Consider the following 20,270-nt stretch of genomic DNA (forward strand, 5'->3'; position numbering starts at 1 on the left):
AACGCAGCCCGTTTAGATTTTTGCGCGGAAATTTATGGAGAGTATCACGCGATGCGTAGATGATGAATCAGAGTTAGCCATAATTTAGGGAAGCTCGTTCGGTCAGCTTCTTCCGAGATTTTTCCATTGAATCCTGACGAGACTTCCGTGTATCGGACTTTTTTTATTACATATCACTTTCGTGCGATTTGACATCGTAAAAATTTACCAATATTATACAAACTATAAAAATCAATATATGTTCATCTTGGGCTTGCTTTTAACAAGTTGCGCAATTTCGTCGATATTACGTGAGAAATTGGTCCTCATTTTCAACGACAGGTTCTTCCGACACCTATGCAACCGAATGTGACGTGTGTTGTCGGCTAAGCGTCAAACTTAGCTCGACAATAGCATAATTGCACAAATATTGAGATCAAAAATAAGTTTAAGTATATTGCCAATTCGTTTCCCACACCGCAGATCACTGGTTGAGCGATACGAGTGTGCTTGAAATTCCCACGTTTCGCATTTACATTGCGGGAAAAATTATATGAAAATTACCAATTTTCGCCCGAGCAAACTTTCATTGCCCAAAAATAATGAGTCATTTTGTTTCGCTTTTAAATAAATTAGCCTTGCCTTCGCACAACCTCGTGACTAATAAAATTGATGGTATCATTGACGATACCAATGTTAATTACGACAGTCATAAATTCGATTTTTACATACAATAATTAAAAGAATAATCTCATTGTTAAGGAGGATTTTTGGACATATAAAATTATGAGTCGTACGTTGAAAAAAGTTCCCCGAAGCGCTGTGATGGCTTTTTAAATAAAATCTGCTTTGAATAGCGAAACAACCCGATGAAATTCACGGTAAAAGTGTCATAGCTCATGCAGGACGAACGACACGTTTGCAGCTGCGAAGGAACGATTTTCTAGTCGGCACATTTTCCTCTCTCGGATGAATAGCGCGCATATGCATGTGCAGACATTACATTGGAGACGCACGACCGAGTACCAAGTGCGCGGCTCTTTCTCTCGTTTCTAGCTCTCACGCACGTAATAAAAAGACATGAAAATTATTACACGAGAATAAGAACAAAAGCCAATCATTATTATAAAATCTCGCGTATATCTTTTCATCGATCTAAAATGCATATTATATACAGGAGCGGGGCTTGCAACACGCTCGCTCCGGCGCAGGTACGTACTGCGTATTATCGCAGCCGAGGCTGCTAATGGAACAGTACGCGATATTATTACACGCAGTGATTATCATTTGCCCTTCGATCGAGAGGAAATATTTGCCTTGCCAAGTGGCGTTCGTTTTTCCCATTGCGGCCGGTCATCCGCAGCTTGGTTACTTGTGAGCCGCGCGCATATTATATATATAGCTACCTTCCGAGAAGCAAGTGCGAGTACGAGAGGCGCTTTATTGCGCTACGGATGAAATTTTACATTATGTATGGGCTCGCTGAGCCGCGAGAGGAACGACTGAAAGTAGGTGAGGATCGACGGATGGATGGATGCTGCTCTTGGTGTGCGCGCCGAGTGTGGAATTGCAATAGAAAACACACAGACTCATGTATAATATATAGCTTTCGAAATACGACATTATATTTTCGTAAGAAACCGCTCGCGTTATTACATGTGTAGTAAGTACGACTTAACAACTTATACAGCGCATGGATACAAGTGTGAATTTCTGTTTTAACCCTTGTGAGAAAAATTTTGCCTACAACAAATCGTAATTGTTTGCTCTCAACGTTCTACCGAGAGTCGACGCTAATTCGCTTTTCTGCGTTTGCGTACCTTTACCTCGGTATCCATTGACTTGGCATACGTTCGTGCTTCGAGTTTTGTATTTTCCTCTTTTTTCGCTCAATTTGTTAAATCCCAGATCTTATTCGTGACACAAGTGCTACGTAGAGTTATGTCGATACACTAAAATATTAATGGTATACTCAATACACAATAGTTGATGAAAATTTGTTACTCGTAATTTAGATTTTCACCTTGAAAATTTTGTTTTCTTTACTTTTTCGTATAATAAAGCTATTTAGAGTGACAACATTTTTTTCGAGATTAAATTATAGGAAAATAGATGTTATGTATGTATGTATAATATAATAATTTACGCGTTTTTTTTCGCTTACAATTGAAAAACTGGCGCGCGACGCACAGCTATGATCATTTTTGTTTATTCATCAATTTTTCATTAAATCTTACATTTTGAACCAAGTACACGTAATTCATATAAGTATACAATACGTCGTTATGTATAATTTAAATGATAGACTTAAATACGAAAAATACTCTGAAGCCAAATACGTTTCACTATAACTAATACAATCAATGCTATGAAAAGTATAAGAAATAATACTCTTGCAATAAAATCGAAGCTAGTGCATTTATGTAATATAATGTTGAACGAAAAAAGTAGACCTTCGCTTGTATACGCGCATCATATGTTCGGAGCCACAGGCGCCGAGGAACATCATCGTTTTTCATCTTTATAAAACTAAAAATAGTAAAAATATCACTCAAAAGCTTTGGGATTATTCAATACAAATCGACTGAACGTTGGTCAACTTTATATATATAATATATTTTTATTTATTTATATGTTATTATTATTTATATGAACTTATTATTTATTGCCGTTGTCCGTCGGCCGGGATGATGTCCCTCGGCGAGCGCGAGCGCATCATCATTCTCTCAATCTATCTTAAATATATATATTTATATATTTATAATTTATCATCAATATTACATAATTATTATCGCACGGCGACGATTGCCAAATCTTTTACACTTAAAAAGTACCATAAAATATCCTAAAAAGTAAAAGAAGAAATAAATCAGGAAAATTAATACAATATCACATTGATAACAAAATAACAAATAATACATAAGTCGAATAAGCAAGTAAGAAATAACTCATAATAAAACTGAATTAAAAAGTCTTTTTTTTTCAAATTTTGTTCTCTTTTTGTTTTAGCTCGCTCGAGAGATTTAATGTCGGTAAACCGACGATGACGAAAAGTTGGAAGTAATGGCACATGTACATTCTCTCTATCTCTCAATATATATTTTTACCGTACACTTGACACGCGCACACGCACAATCCACGCATTTTTCTGTTTCACTTTTAATTGTAATATCCATGGCAGCGGCGGCGGTCACAGCGTGTGCCATATCATACATAAATTCACTCGCAGGCGGACACACATTTGTCTCTTTTCTTTTTCTTTTTTTTTTATCAAAGTTACAATAAAGCGTAAACAATACACCCACACAGTATTACACAGTGGCGCGTACACAAACGGACTCTGTTCGTCGAGGGGCTGTGTCAAACTCGTGCGCAGCGGTGACGAGAAAATAAACCGATTTTTTTCCTCGGCCAGCGGCAGCGCGAACGAGAAGGACCGTCGAAGGGTTTTGAACCCCGCTTGGGAGGCGTATTAAATGCGATTGAGGATCGACGCGTCCTTTCTCCCTTCTTTTCCCTCTCTCTTGGATGTGAATTTTTTGGCACTTGGTCGCGTTTGTTTGGTCCATGAATTCTCAAGCTCACACTCGTTCACACGTTTACTCTTTCTCTTTCACTCTCTACACGTAATTAATGATAATAATCATAATAGCGCTTTTGCATATAAGACATTTTATCACCATTACTAATTGTTTTATCTAATATTACATAAGTGAAAATGTTTAATCCGTACGCCGCGCTTTTCTCTATTTAACACATCGAATATCGATCGAAGAAATTTTTTAAATGTTTAGCACGTATTTATTATAATTAGAGATTTATTAGCCGTATCGATAGAAAGAATTATGTTAAATATACGCAATGCAATGTATAGAATAATCAGTTTTATGCGAACTAAGAGGAACGCAAAATACGATGAATATTTTCAATGATATTTTTTTCTTCTCATTCTATAATTATTTATATATAATCGTTCAGTAGAAAAATGATCGTCGCGAGTGTTGTCGTTATGAATTTCGTTTACCCTTTCCTTCGCGCAATTATTACGCAATAATCGGAATCGAATACGTATCATCTACAGTACGTTAACGAGCGCCGCGTAAATAATTTTTCCTAATAAACAATCGTCTAATAAATCGTCGTCGCGTATATTTATGATCAATTGTACCCACGTGTTTTTAATTTTTTTTTTACAATTACAATTAAGTATTTTTTTCTTTATTTATTTTATTAAAAATGATAGTCTCGATTAATTTTTGTTTCACTTTGAAGCCCTTTCAAAGACTCGTGTACATTTTTCCTAATAACAATTTTTCATTTTTGTAATTCTCTTCTTGACCACTATACATTTTATCATGATATTGGTGCAAGCTCAAAAAATTTTTGTCCTAATACAAGTTTGAAAAAAAGTTACGCACGAGTGTTGCAGAGTGCAGCAAAGGACGATCTTTTTCAAAGATCATCTCGACCGAAGCAGACTGCTCCAAATTATGCAGTCTCTTCGCGGCAATCAATTTTTAAATTTACCTTCATTATTATTAATTATTCATTTAAACATCTCATTTAAAGTTTTAAAATGAATTATTTTGTTAAACATTTTTTGCCTACTAGTTTTTCATCATCGCCGACGTAATTTGCTCGTTTATTAATAATCATCGTCATTTTTCATAGAAAAAAGCTGCGGTAGTGCGACGAGTGCGCGAAGATTCGTCGTGCGCGTGCAGTGTTCTTATCGTTATGATCCTTACTAAAATCGTTTTTTTTTCTCGCTATTTATTGAACTTTTTGTTTGATTACTCTTGTTTATTAGTTGGTCGTCGAAATTATCTTTGGAGATAATAATGTTCAGGTTTCTCACATGTAATCGCATCTTCACATATAATAATAATGGCAGCATTATTGCACGGTATTCACGTATATAATATTTATAAATATCTAGGTAAGTAATAATTATCGCCTTGCGTTATTCTTGTTTTTCTATGTCGATTTTCTCAGAAATAGGAGGTGTGAAACGGCTTAACATATCGTTAGTTTTATTGTAATATGTGTACAGCAATGGCAATCGATTATTGATTTGAATAAATTTGCGGTGATGGTAGTGATGGTGTAAAAAAGTGAATTGGAGCTTCGTGTGTCGGAACACGAGACACGTGCCTCGTGCGATCGGTGTGATCGGTGATTAAGAAATGTCTTAATATAAAATGCCGCTTATATCGCAAAAGTCGAGTAGACTTGATTTCGGTTAATCAATCATCGTATATAAGTTTATACTGTAGAGTATCGCCGCCGTCATTACAATATTTTTGATGATCGTCATTGACATGGTTACATGTAAATAAGCTTAATGCTCGGGTGTCGCTGACTCCCGAATTTCCGACGATTCGTTAGTAGTAATTAAATGTAGTCGTAAGTAGATCTTTGGCGTTGGTCTGTACTACGCGTCGTCTCTGTCGTTTCTCTCTAGATCTAGTGGTGGAGGTGGTGGTGTTGTCGCTGCTGCTCATGGCTCAGCCAGAGGCAGCAGACGGCGTCGGGCGGACGTTTGACGCCGGCCAGAGACGAGGCTAACACTGCTGCTGCTGCTGCGTCGTCGTCGTCGTCAGGCATCGTCGGGCTGTGTTGAGTGCGATTGCTTCAAAGAGGCAAGCGTGTAACGAGAGAAATTTCGGGCTCTTTTACATGATCACGCACTTGCCCTTTTCGGCCCATGGATTGTTTTTCTTGTCGGGCGCGTGGATCAGTGGGTCGTTCTTTTCGTTTTCTTCCACGTATTCTCGCATCCTGTCAACAGAAGATACATTTCGATTAAATAAAATTGAAAAATACAAAGGAGATAATAAGTAAGTGAGTGTGTGATATAAGCAACGATCGGACGCAGGACAGTGTGTGAATGTGCGGCTTCTCTTCGATCGACGACAAAAATAATTTTCACGAAAAGAATTGCATAAATCGGCAATTACGATATCAAGCGGAAAAAAAACAGCAACTGCATCGGAGAACAACTAACGGAAGTAAGGAGAGAAGTAATGATACAACGGAGCGCATAATATAGGCTTCATCGGCAGTGAAGCGAGTGTTTGTTCTACTTTCTATGAGGCAGCCATACACACACACACACACACACATACATACAAATTCACAAACAGCAATAGCAGCACAGTGCGATATGAAGATGCAGGCTCTTGAGCCGAAGAGATAGAGAGAGAGAGAAGCTCGTTACTTTGTAGACTCTCGGAAGAAAGGAAACGGTCGAGCTGGTTACTAGTATATTGGCTATCCTGCTTTTTTCTCTTTTAATCATCGACGAGCGCGCAACTCATTTTCGGCTACTAATTAGCTTTTTTTTAATCTCATTAAGCTGTTAAATGGAGGCGTCTCTTCGCGCGGTCACACATGCTTTAGAAGAGTGAGTTACACGCGTCGAGCGAGTAGCAGGCTCGATGACGACAACGATGCCGTCGATTGTGATAGCCACTCGAAAAAGTGAAATCATTGCCAATCGTGTGTGCTTGTATCGATTTAATCGTCTAGTGTCGTTCATTATTTCATTATTTATTATCGACTCACGTCCAGCTTCTCGCATTTGCGATTCACAACGAATCTCGTAAAAAATAATATAGGTTTGCCTGTCAGCTGCGAACTCGACTCCGAACGCGACTTTCTTTATGTAATGAGCGATCCTCGAGCTATTTCGCACGATAATTCGAATCTTCGCGCTGCTTTACAAGCGCACTCGAGTCGCGATGAGTCTCGATTAGTAGCCCATATATGTAGCAACGTCCAGTCAAGTGTCTCATCAATTAATGTGTATTTAACATCAATGAGACTCGCTGTTTACAGTCGCAGTTGTAGTGGAGAGGACGCGAGCTTGGCCAATCAATAATAAGATGAAATGAATTCCCGTCCAGCTCGCTAAATATGTATCGCGCGAATCTTCGTTCCCGATTACGATGCATCAATAGCATCCATACATAAACTCGCTCCTATATATCCTATACCAAAGTTGCATACATAGTTCGATGCAATAAAGCAGCAGCGCACACAAGGAGGATGCGAATATAGGCTACGAGCGGCTCATCCACTTACGTCTAAATGTACGTACATCTATAGAGATAAAGCGAGCGACGTTGAAATCCAAATCCAAAGCCGATAGTCACGTTTTCTCTCTCTCTATTCGGTGCGCTTTATACTACTCGAGCCTCGGTGACGACTCAAAATCCACTCTTATTTCCAACCCTATCTTGACTATTTATACGCCATTTTTTTTCTCGCTTTTCTTTTCAATCGTCTTTGCAACAATGATTCCGAGGCAATCGTAGCCATTGTCTTACTTCTTTATAACCGAATGAGCGTCGATGGCGAGTGTAATTAGCACTGCTGTTTTTGTTGCCTGCAGCGTGAAAAGTGGGTCGCAAATGATAGATCTCCAGCTCAACCTATACATACATACACACATACATACTCGTATCGTATAGAAGTGGCTTACGTCAAACTTGGACGTACGTTCCGTTTTATTAGCGACGTCGATTGGCAGCTAAATTTGATTATTCCTCGGCGTTACGTGTACGAAATCGCACGGCGCGCTCCGAAGCTCGAAAAACGAGACGAGCGCTGCAATCGCAAGCTCGACTTTCGCAAGCTCCGACTATATCTCCGCGAGAAAGAAGCCGCCGAAAGAAGTTGCGCCACGCGATTCGATAATACAGTCGTTTGACTGCGAGCAACGTCGTCGCGTCGCGGCCAAGGCAAATTAAGAGCCCGTATGTCACAAGCCGTCGCGTCGATGCATGGCACTTTCATGTGAAAACAAGCATAGCTATAGCTGTAAAATGGAAAAGTGTTATTTTATGCAAATGAGCTGGTGGTGCACGAGTTTCCTCAAGTTCAAGCGCCCATAGTTGCATACATTATAGGTGATCGTAACAAGCATTTAATCCTGGCCTTCGATCGAACCGATCGCACAGCTACGAAGAAGAAGTAGGAGAAAAAATATATATCTCGCGCAATGATTCGCGATTCGTCGTGAAAGAGGCGAGGTTTTTTTCATATACTCTCGCGCGAAAATAACGGCCAACGCGGGATATTGAAATATAATTCGATCACGAGGATAAATCATGCCAGGCGCACGTGAACATCCAAATGCTCGATACAAAACGAAGCAAGAACAAGAAGAAGAAGAAGTAGAAGAATAAAGAGAGAGAGAAAAAGGGCGAGCTAGATCGCGACTCGATGCAGTGATTCACGGCGAAAAACCGCATACATATCATTAATCATCGGAACAGCGTATCGATATAATAGAGAGCGATAGTGTGGGAGCTAGCTCGCCGGGGCAAAGTCCTCGAAAATAGTGGCGCGATCGAAATATTACAAGATCCGCAAAAGGCGCGCAGCAGAGCGGCGGCGGCGGCGGCGGCTATAATATCGGCTACACACTCGACAGTTATAAATAAAGTATACGAGTCGGCTCGCGCTGCGGCTTTTTTCGCGCTCGCTCGCTCGAGCTCGACTCGCGCGCAGTGAAAGGGAATTGCGCTCGGCTCGGGCTCGAGAGAGGATTTGCGTTCAAGGCTCGAGTGCCGCGGCTGCTGCTGCTGCTGGCCAGCTGCTCGCAAGGAAGCTTTTGGACTTTAACTAACGCCCATGCAGGATCGCTGCCATGGCCATGCGGAGAGCGTTATGCGGATACAATGGGCCCGTGTAGCGAGCTTTGCTCGAGTGTATACAAGAGAGTAGCAGCTCTTTGTGCGGGCCAAAAGTACTTTCGAGAGGAGAATTCGGCGCTATCCTCCGAGCCCCGCGATGCTCCTCCGCGCCGGTGAAATTCGATCGCGCTCCATTTATTCGTTTATCGAGAAAATTAGCGACAGTGACTCGACGACGGGTCGGCTCGTGCTTATTAGAAAAGTAGTTTGCGCGCAGAGCCAAGGTTCCTCGCGTTCTTCGTCGCTCGAGATATGGCGTTATAATCGGCGCAGCGCAAGGATATTGACCTTGCACTATGAAAGAATTTTTATCTCGAGCTCGGGATTGTTGCGAGAAAAGCTGCTGAATCGTCGAGCCATTCAGCCCAATTATCGTGATAATGCAGAAAAGACTTTGGTGGCATTCACATCTCGTACAAGACACGTATGAGTAATTACCCGTTCTCAACGATATCGCGCTGACTAATCCTTTTGTTATTAAGCGCGCAAGGAATATACTATAAAAATTACGTCGATTACTGGTAAATAAGGCAGAACTAAGTCAGAGAGCGGTACAAACGGGGGGCGGCTCTCCGCACTCGGGATATTTCTCCAACGAACCGCATTACTGCCATACAGAGCCGTGGCATGCGCAGCGCATGCATATGCACGTATAAAGTACGTCAGTCCGTTTGCATTCCAACTCTCCGAGTGCCGGCTAGCTGTGCGGCTATATATACGCGTTACATATACTCGCTCGCGTATACTCGAGATTGTAACAATCATATTCACAACTGAATAATGCACCGAATGATCGACTATATGGCACGAGGTGTTTATGCGCTTATGTATCTTACGCAATGCAAACTGCGGCAACGCGTATATAAACACACACACACAGACTTCACACATTTACGGAAAAGTCCAGAGTCGAGAGTCGAGAGGTAGTTGAAAAAAAGTGTAAATATATCGCGAGAAGTAAGAAAAAATAAAGAAGAGAAAAGGTGCAACGAACCCATCCGTCAACTTAGAGCAAACTATACGCGCGGCAGAGAAAGAGAAAAAAATAAAAGAGAGAGATGAAAAGACCGTTAACGCAAGAGGGAAATAGAGCCAGAGTGCTACATTTGAGAAAAATAGAGATAGCGAGCAAGAGACTACTTATAATATGCATCTCATGCGAGCGAATAAGATGAAGCCAGCAAGCGAGAATCGTTAGATGCTATACACAGAGAGAGCCTGTACAGGTATATAAGTATGCATAATGTGCGCGTTCGTTTGCGAGTGCGTCAAGAGCTGCGAGAGGCTTACCAAAGACTTTGTATGTAGGTGTGTGTGTGTCTCATCAACTATTACAACTAACGCCTGTGACATTCTCGAGGAGTCGTATGAGCTCGCGAACGCGGAAAAGTGCCCACGAGCTCTCATAAAAACCAAATTAGAACTCGAGAGAGCGAAAAAAAAATGAAAGAGAGAAACGAAAAACGGGACAGGGTTATTTTCTGCCCAAGTACGCCGGTCAAGTCGACGCGAACGAAACGATCCAGATACGTTTGGAGCGAGATAAGGAAAATTATTATCTCGTAGATTCCAACTGACGGGGACGGGGACTGTGCGTGCTAAATCAGCTCTTGTACTCGCTTTGGCAGCAGCTGCATATATACTACCTATTGGCAGATTTCATAACTTATAAAGCTGCAGCCAGGAAACACGTCGTAGATCTAATCAGGCACTCTCGAGACAGTACTCGTGTACCTGTGCTGCTACTATACGCGAATTCGAGTGTTGTTGTTGTAGCGCACGTATATCGCATACTACTCGTTCGACGCTGCTTTACGCTATTAGAGGATAGATTCGGCTCTTGCATCAACATCTCGACGCGCCATCGTAATAAACCCATAGGCCGTCCAATGGAGTAGCTTCATAGGAAACCTATCGAGTAGCACGAGAAAAAAAAGAGGCAAAAAGAAGGAAAAAAGTAGGGAAAAAGTAGCAGCAGCAATTGCGACCGTCGTCTATTGTTGCAGAAAAATCCGGCTACAGCATCGTCGTTATTTCTGGCAAATATATAAGTCAACTTTACAACACACACACACATAAGCAGGCACACGTAGATAGGTACGTTAATATACTCGCTGGCAGCGATCCGTTCAATGAAACACAATACAGGCATACAGTTTCAGACGTATCTCGCCTATTGCTGCAGGTCGATGTTTATAACACGCGCCGTGTAAAGCAATGGCGCGCATCCTATTCCGACTATATATGAGATGACTTTCTTACGTCTACGTACAGTCGGCTATTGCAATATTTACTCGACTGCTAAATTCACACCTACTAGATATACATTCGTATGAGAGTTTTGAATGATGTAGATGAACACGCGCGTGTGCCTTTTAAGAATTTATGCGCAGAGAAGACACAGTCAGAGTGACCGATTGTGTTGCTGATTGTGCTTGATTATAGTTGCAGCTGCAGTCTGACTAATTCTCGATCTCTCTCTTTCTCGGTCGCACACTTTAGCCGACTGAAAATTCAACGAGGCTCGTTAATAACGGCTAGTCGGAACTCGGCACGCGGCCCAGCTACGGCTATGCATACGCGTCTGTGGGGGGCAAAAAATTCGAGTACATAAGACTGGTCAGTGGCGTATAGTACTTTATCGAGCTCGAGCTCCGATACGACCGACTAAGAGGCTGGATTATCGCCGTAGCTGCAAACACACGTTATACTGGCGAGCCAAGCCTTTCACTCTTTCTCTCTCTCTTTGCAGTGACGCGCGCGTGTAACACGACGGCGAAAGTTTTTGCCCTCGGACTCGTCAATTCGCTATAAACGTTCGACACACGGCTGCTGCTGCTGCTGCTGCTGCACTGCTAACTTTATTGTAAACCAAAAGCATTATGCTGCGTGGCTCAAGCTCATTTTTTGCCGCTCTTGGCACGAGCCTAAAACGCAGCTGCCACCGACAGCCTCGTTTTTCCAAGCATAACGCTGTATTTCCTGCTCGGCTGCTTGGAGGACTTTTTAATCCGTCCGCGAGCGGAATTGGCCGATTTGGCGCTCGCTCCGCTAATAACTTCTTATACACAGAAACGGCCCTTCTCGCGCAGTAACGTCTGTGTACCGGCGCTACATGTATACGATAACAAGCGCCGCGCGAGCTTTAACTCAAATTAAAAGCTTGTATAAAATTTTAACGACCCGGTCCATCTTTATAGGCCCGATGACGAAAGCAAATCTTGAAATATGACTCAAACGTACGTACGGTACTTTCGTTGGAGCGAGTATTAATTACAAGCCGAGTGACATCCGAATCAGCCAAAGACCGAGGCATGGATACACGCATGAGCTGTCCGAGCCATTATACTGCGCGAGACTGAAAATTAAAATAGGTCAAACGTTGTACGCACGAAATAAAGTTGGAGCTCGGCGAGGGCTGGTAAATATTTCTGATTCATGAGGCTCGGCTTTTCGAATGACCCGTTAAGTTTCAAAGTGTCCGCGCCGCCTCGCGCCACAAAGGACATTCACTTTTATTCTGATCCGGTCCGCCGTGAGTGTATAACTTTTACTTACGTCGAGCTCGCTCGGCCGGCCGCCTGTCTATGCCTGCTTTACACATTTGTTTATTTTCCCGATGACCTACTTGTCGCCAATGGAATCGTCTGTGTTCGGCTCAGCAGTCATATCGAGGAGCGAAGAAGAGCATAGGTAGCGTTAGGCTATTGTTTAGCGAAAAACATATACTGGCATTCGTAGCGGCTACGTCGAGCGATCCGATTGATGCGAATTACAGTTGCACCGAGGAGAGCGATGAAAACACACAATGGCTCGTTATCTAATGTCGAGCTGCGGCCGATCGCTTACATTATCAGAGGTGGCGGGGCCCGAGTTAAGTAACGATAAATCACATAACTGCATCAATCCGTTCAATCCGGCAACTGTCGCAGACTCTCGAATATGATGCAGCAGCGATCGCACGACCAAAGACGACGAGCTCCGCACCTATATAGCGTGTAACGCGAGTAGTCCTCCTCGTTACGACGCATACAGCAGCAGGTGCACGTACGAGTGCAGAAGATACAATAACGAACGTCTATACGTACGCGCGAGGATAATGTAACTGAGGCGCGTGAGCGAGCGAGCGAGCGTTATGTAAAAAAAAAGAGGCAAAAAAAAAACAACAACTAATAATGATAATAATTCGTCGCTCACTCTAGGCTGCTCGTGATACGAGTCGTCGTCCCTGGTGCCGCGAGCGCACGACGGCAAAAACTCCTCGCTCGCTTTCGCGTTACGTAAACGTTTTTAATGCGCCCGTGCATCTTTCTCGCGCATATACACTTTAAGCTCTCGATACTCATTTTTTTTTCTGGCGGTGCAAAAAAATTCGTACTCGTTATCGTGTGTGCATGTGTGTGTACAGGTGCCGCGAGACGGCAAAGACCACCAAGACCGCACTTGTCAATTTACGTACGACGCACGTGTCGCTCCGATACGAACGCTACATTCAAATATTTCACAAACAATATCGTACGAGTGTATAATTTGATGACGCTATGCAAAAACAGGCCCTTGCGTCTGATTATGCTTTTTTGTGGCCGGCAGCGAGCAAAATCCTCGCAAACCAGTAGTTTTGGTTTTATACGCCGATTTACAAGACGGGTAAAGTCAACGTAAACTTTCTGATTCTTTTTTTAAAAAGTCTCTTTCTCCGCGGCTTTGAGCTTGCCAACAATCATGATTACTTTGTGGTATACGTCAATTATGAGCATTTTAATGTCCGCAGAACGCAAAGTAATATGTAATTATTTAGAAAGGAGAAAATTAACCAATGATCTAATAAATTTCCCTCTTTGCTTGTTTAAGAAACTACGCCACATTTGTGAAAACAAAAACTTAATTAGCTGAAAGTAAATGAATCATATCTCTAAGCTTTTTTCAATAAATTCTGATCAAAAATCACCTTTTCAAAATAATATTTTTAATGCACATCCACCGAAAGAAAAATGGCTGCTTTTTCCAGAAAAAAATTTAATAACTAAAACAATACCCCTGTATGATGAATTATGTATATGACGAAGCAACGAGTGATCATTGCAAAGCATAATATTTGCAATTATGTAGTCGAGTGACATAACTTAAGTAGGAAAAGTCACATGAAAAGGCGTAAACTATTTGACCGCTTAATCATTCAATGTGCGAAAAGTTAACATCATTGACGAACTATAATTATCAAAAATTCGATATGCAATCAAACTAATAAATAGCAGTCGGCAATTGAAGTCTAATAATCGGTATGCATCGCTTTGTTTTGTTTTTCACGCTCGCACAATTCCGCACTCGTTGGGTTCTTTTACTTTTTCCTTCGTGTTTTGGCCTGCGATCCCGAGGAGAGAAACTCAGCCGGCACAGGACACTTGTACGCGAATGGATGCTCGAGTCGACTTTTGGCACGCGCCGTCTCGTAAAGCAATAAATCCTCGAAACGGGCTAGAGCGCGACGAATCGGCTGCATACGCTCGTCGCCGAAATCTGCTGTCGCTCCAAATGTTCAATTGACTGTTTGAAGTGCAGCCGCAGCGCGTAGGCATCTATGTGGTCTCTCTCTCTCTCTCTTTCTCTCATTATAAATAGATTCCGCAAGCGCAAACATTAATTTACGCGACTCGTCGGCCTGTGTTTATGTGCGCTGTGTGTGTTCAAACGTACGCTGGCATGGGGTAATTAAGTCAAAGGTTCTTTTCATGTAGAGCGTTCGCGTGCCACGTGCCGTTTTCTCTCCACGCGAGCGAGTATTAAAAATTTTAAATTCTAATTGTCCCGGCTCGGCAAAACAAAAGCAACGATCGACTGGATGCCCCGCTCTTACGGTCGCGCGCGAAAACTACAAACTTTTCCTGCTCGCCCGAGCTATACGAGAAAACATCGGGCTCGATGTAAAATATGCAGTAGGCGGCCTGTGCTCGTTCGAAACTGGCCAATGCACGCAGGAACAGACATCGGTAGATGTATTACGTACGCATCGCATCGAGTTCTCGTGGCAACGCGCAACGCTACGGATGCGGAACGGGCTCGAGTCAGCTAAGCGCATGCATTACGTGCAAGCTCCCACATCTGCAATACGCTCCTGGCGTTGGCTGTCGCACGGCGTTTTTCGTTTTTTTCCTCGCGCGTTTACGAAATTCGCCCGCATTTATGCCCGAGCACGGAACGATCAAATGCGTACAAGTCGCTATCACGCAGGCGTCGTCGTGCATACTGCAGCCTCATATCAATTTCATTGCTTATAGATAACGAAATTATAATGATCAAAATCTCTTGAACGTTTGTTGCTACATTTGGCCCATTTCTTTTTTCTACTGTGTATCGTCGCGGCAGGAATGGTACACGACTCGAGTCTTGAAAGACAATAAAAAGTATGACGTCAAGTCGCTTAACGAGAGCGTCCGTCGCTGGTCGTTGCTCGCTAGCCGGCCAACGTTCGGTCTCTGTGATGCGCGTCCGCTCGATCGTCAACTGAGTGTAATCAAATCTTCTTTAATTCGATGAGTTTTCCATGGACGAGTATCTGCGTGTATTATGTTCACGGGCGACTGTGTGAGTGCGTTGGCTCGACTTTCTGTCGTGCGTGCGGCTCTGCGGATGTGCTCGTGTATTTTTGCCCACTCATGATTAGGAGTATCAAATTCGACTGCATACACAGTTAACATCCGGTCGGTCCAATTTTTTTTATTTTTTAATTTTGCACGCTTTATCGACTAAAATATAATTCAAGAAAGGCGAGGAAAAAAATGTGGAAGTAAAAAAGTAGATATAGCAAGGAAAATAGTAGCGAAGCTTGCGGATGAGATATGACGCGCGAACCGATAGTTGAACAAAAAGAGAAAAAAAAACGTTGTTGCTCTCCCATCCGTGCGCAAGTATAGTCAGTACAATGAATCGTTGGCTCGTATACGCTATATGAAAGCGCAATCGTGCAGCGGCAGCAGGAGAGGAAAAAAAATAATTGTAACAAATATGCATGCACAAATAATGGAGCGAAAGACACATAGGCCCGCACATGCACGCAGACATACATAGATATAATGTGCATTTATTACGTGTACACAAGCAGCGAGAAAGAGAGAGGGGGAGGTGGTACTTATAATCTTATCAATTGTCTCGTAAATTACGAGTGTCACGTAGGTGTGCGCACTCAAATACAGAGAGAGAGAGAGAGGCGAAAAAATACACATTCAAAGTAGCAAGAGTTCATGTGTTTGCAAAATGTATTAGTTTGACAGCTTAAGCCAAGTTAATTGCAAGAGTGAGATGTTTTGGCGAAGAGGTGTAAAAATTACGAGGCTTTCTCGTGCCATGCTTTTAATTTTAATTCGATGCGTGCAAAAACAATAACGATTCAGTCTACTACTGCAAAAAATGATACGGTGCTGCGAGTATAAAAAAAATATCAAACTTGGACGTAGGATTGGTTAAGCGCATCCAACGGGATAGACAAGCGTAAAAAAAGAGAGAGAAAAATCTGGGTATAATATTGTGCAGGAGAGCAAGAGCTAGCTCGTCGATGCACGGAGAGCTAGCTCGTCGATGCGAGCAAAGAAGGAGCAGCGAGTCGGGGCTCGACTAGCCGCAACAGTTCATCGGGTGCTCGCGCAAACACCCTCGACCTATTTCCTTATAGAGCTCGGTGGTGGCGCGCGGCGCAGAGCCAGTGCACGAGACGCTCTTCTCTCTTTTTTTTCTCTCTCTTTCTGTTGTAACAGGCCGATTATGGAGAGCGACTAAGCCCTCTCGCTGCGAGACGTACACGATGCACGTACGACTCGTATCTCGTTGGATCGAGGGATAATTAGCATCGCGCGAGCTTTTTTTTCAACCGACCAGCAGACACACCTTCCGAGCGACTACATGTGAAAGTCGTGGCGCCAACGGCAGCAACGACCCACGCGCAGCCAACGAGAGCGACAAAGAGAGAGAGAGAGAGAGAGCGAGAGTCGAAAAAGCTCTCGTAGAAGCTCGACGCCGCTGCGGACCGAGAGAAAGAAATATGGTGGCCAGAAGGGCTAGCCGAGTAGCAGCTAACCGGCACGTGTGTGAGAGCTCCTCCACTAGCTCGCTCCAATCCCTTCTCGCACAGAAGCAGCGGCAACGGAAAGGGAGAGAGAAAGAGAGCTGCGAGTCCTGCGGGGACTCACTCGTCCACGCGCACCCACCTACGCTCTGGACGGTACACGTACACACACACAAACACAGACGCACAAACACGTACAAACAGATCGCGAAGCATAAAGCAGTGGAGAAGTGGCTGGTGTAGCTATGATGCACGCACGTACACACCCACGTAGCACTAGTGTTGTAGCAAGTGGTGGTAGTGGTAGTAGCGAGTCGTTTACAGCAGCGAGGCCTGGCCTCGGAGCGCCTCGGACGCGGCCCGAAAGACGATGGAAATTATTCATAAGTAGCAGCGCGCGAATATCGTCGCGAATCGGCGCGCCATATATTTATAGATGTGTTTAAAACGCCGTGCATTCGAGCTCTCGCTCTCCGCTTTATCTGCCCGAATGAAAAGCCAAAGCTGGCCTGCTCTCGGAAGCTGCCAGACTCGTTCGCTCGCGTGCGCGCCTCCCTGACTTTAACTCGCTTTCTTGCAATTGTGCATAATTGTGTCAGTGTTGTTGTTGTTTGTGTGTGTGTTTATTATATTATGTTGTGATTAGTCATTACTCACGCTGCGATACTTTTGGAAAGCGGCCACCGTTCCATGTTGGCCTGATATTTCATGTTCTCGATTTGCTTCCTCAATGCGTCCTTGTCCATGTTGGCGAGTACACTGGGATCCATGGTTACAGCCGCACCCCCTCGTAGTCTCGCTCAAAGTTGGCTATTTTCCGTCTCGCTCGCACTCGCGGCCTAGGCTATAGGGGCTCCGCGCATACACGTATCGTACGTGCAAGTCGTATTTGCTGCCGCTGTGCTCGCCGCCGCCGCAGCCGCCGCAGCCGCCGACGCCGTTGCCGCCGGTCGGTTTTCAGCGCTTGCGCTCACACGCGCCACTTGCAGGCTCTTTGACTGCTGCTCCTATATCGTCGTCGCGTCTGCTGCCGCGCACTGCTGCTGCTGCTGCTTCTGCCGCCTGATACACCGAGACGAAAATCAATATCTTTGCCTCCAAGAGCTGTAATTGTGTGCATGCATACACAAACATATATACACAAGCGCGAGTCTACGTATATGCCGATGACGTACGTAGCTGCGCGCCTGTGTTTTTGCGCGCAAGAACCCCAGCGTGCATAGTAGAGTCCCCGACCCACACACCCACCGACGGCCACCGACACCCGACACCGTCCCGATAATCCCCCTACACCTACTAGCATGTGTGCCTTTGTGCATTTTTGCCTCTTTCTTGCTCCGTGCACGAAACTGTGCACGCGAGCCGACTTCAGCTTTGCATCCTATTCGCGTTCGCGCCTACGAACCCGATGCTATGATATGACTTTGCCACCGACTACGTGTGTAGCTGTCGCCGGCGCCTGTGCGAGAGCCATAAGTGCGCTTCTGGACTGAACGATCGTCCCGAGGCAATGCCGACTCACGAGTCACGAGCGAGCTCCAACCGATTTTTCAACCTTTTCCATACTATACTCCACGATCGATTATTTATTTTATACGATGACTTTACCCATATCCGTCCAGCTAACAAGAGATTTTCTCTATTATCCGGCCATATGCTTGTAAAATTCTGACAAACGATTCAATTTTTTATTTTGACATTGAAAATGTGAAAATTACCCTTAAAGCTGTCATCATTCATTAAGTGATTTTGAAGAATATTGTTTGAAACGTCGTCATTTTAAATTAAAAAGAGACTGATAATTGGTCTTGAGAAAAAATATCACGTTGAGCCGATATTCGAATACCTTTTAATACGATACAATTCCATTGTTTTATTTAAAAATCACTTTTTACTTAATAAATAATAATAAAATCGACTAAGCAGTTGAAATTATTATAAATCTCGTCCAACCATTTATATGACTTGAACAAAAGTATCCGAGTGTTGGTATAGTCACCTTATATCACATATTTATGAAAACTCGCGATATTATCAATTGAATTATTCCATCGATTTCTTACCGAGCACTTCTGGAACGATGAGCTCTTGTGAATCTGCTCGGTTGTGAATAGGAATTTTTTTATCAGATTTTTGATCCGGAATAAAATCGGCTACAAGATTCTTTTTTAAAAAGAAGTTTTTTAGTATAGTTTTAACTTATCGCTTCGAATTCGAGCGAGTGAAGCACCGTTCATCACAATAGACACTTTCACGATGCGCGAAAGAATTTCAAGCGAAAATTCGTCATTTTTTTACTTTGAAGCCACCGGTGGCTCGGTGTACCTATTGTCGGTGCCGATCGTCTGTCAACTGAAAACCAACGGAAGTTCGTTGATTTTTTTTCCTCCCAAAGAGGCCAGCCGATCGCTGACCTTAAGCCAACGTATTATTATGTGTATGCATACATTTTTACACGACCCATTTAGGATACCGAAATTGCGAATATATTTATTTTCCAACTTTCGAAATTTATGCTTTCGCTCGAGCATCGTGTTTCGCGCTGCTACGACATTATTTGAACCGAAAAGCTAAATTCATTTAACTCACAATGCACAACAAGAGAATGGAAAAATATTATTTTTTCATCGATCCAACCCGATCGAAATGAATAAGTGTTATTTTTTGTCCAATAATATTTTATATACGAGCCATTTAACGCTGATCGCGGATCCGAAACATCATGCTTTTAGTCTGGAATCAAATATGCATCGTATTCTAGTGAATACCGATCGCATCAAGGTCGATCTTATCCAGTGACACGGCGGACTTGACGACACAGAGTAAATTTAGTAATCGCTTTTAGGCTTGTTTGTTTTACTTTAACGCGCTGCGCGATCGATGCTACTGAATGTAATGTAAATCTGTTTCGTTATACTCCTTAATATTCACGATTATTTACAAAATTCAATGTTCACCTGATTAACGATATGGCGATTTCGTGTCATTTAGCAAGTAAATTTCGGAGTACACTTCTTGGTATTAATATTGCGCTTAGAAATGTTTACGAGTGCATCGCAATGTATACGTTTATGCTCATCGATGAATATTCTAAGAGAATGATCAATCGATGTTACGAGTGATCAGTGTTGAAAGTATGATTTTGGGAAATACCTGAATCCGGTGAATTTTTGCTGAGAATATAATCGCGCAACGCAAGCTGGCCAACTGAATTTTAAACTAACAATGATCTCGACTTCTCTTTCTGAACAAAATAAATATTACGCCCACGTCTATTTTGCGGTACAACTTGTCCTGCCGTAGGTCAAAGCAACTCTGAGAGGCGAGTCTTCGCTTGCAAGGCTTCGAGATTCATTTATGGAAACCCTGCAGTGCTTTCAAATCTAATTAAGCAGATGTGCGGCCGACCTAACGATACATGCATGTTAGTGTGTATACGTATATACTTATTGGTGCGACAGACATCGATACATCCATTATTATGGAACAAGAAGTTTTTATGCTCAAGAGTGACAAAATAAAGTTACTAAACT

At 43.0% G+C, this 20,270-nt stretch overlaps 1 protein-coding gene across 2 annotated transcripts; it reads right to left on the minus strand.

Moving 5' to 3' along the window:
- Positions 1–1,573: 1,573 nt before the first annotated feature.
- LOC106658641 (guanine nucleotide-binding protein subunit gamma-e) lies at positions 1,574–20,031 on the minus strand. 2 transcript variants are annotated; one of them, XM_014380663.2, is made up of 3 exons: positions 19,891–20,031; positions 17,395–17,799; positions 5,655–5,760 (listed from the first exon to the last, which is right to left on the minus strand). In XM_014380663.2, the coding sequence occupies exons 2-3, from the start codon at positions 17,505–17,507 to the stop codon at positions 5,655–5,657; spliced, it is 219 nt and encodes a 72-aa protein (XP_014236149.1). In that variant the 5' UTR covers positions 17,508–17,799; positions 19,891–20,031. The 2 variants fall into 2 exon arrangements, with proteins under 2 accessions (XP_014236150.1, XP_014236149.1); XM_014380664.2 differs by lacking the exon at positions 19,891–20,031 and having other exon boundaries at positions 1,574–5,760; positions 17,395–17,507.
- Between the last annotated feature and the right edge of the window lie 239 nt (positions 20,032–20,270).

The sequence above is a fragment of the Trichogramma pretiosum genome, unplaced genomic scaffold, assembly GCF_000599845.2.
Source record: "Trichogramma pretiosum strain Unisexual culture from Peru unplaced genomic scaffold, Tpre_2.0 scaffold10, whole genome shotgun sequence".
Classification (NCBI taxonomy): domain Eukaryota; kingdom Metazoa; phylum Arthropoda; class Insecta; order Hymenoptera; family Trichogrammatidae; genus Trichogramma; species Trichogramma pretiosum.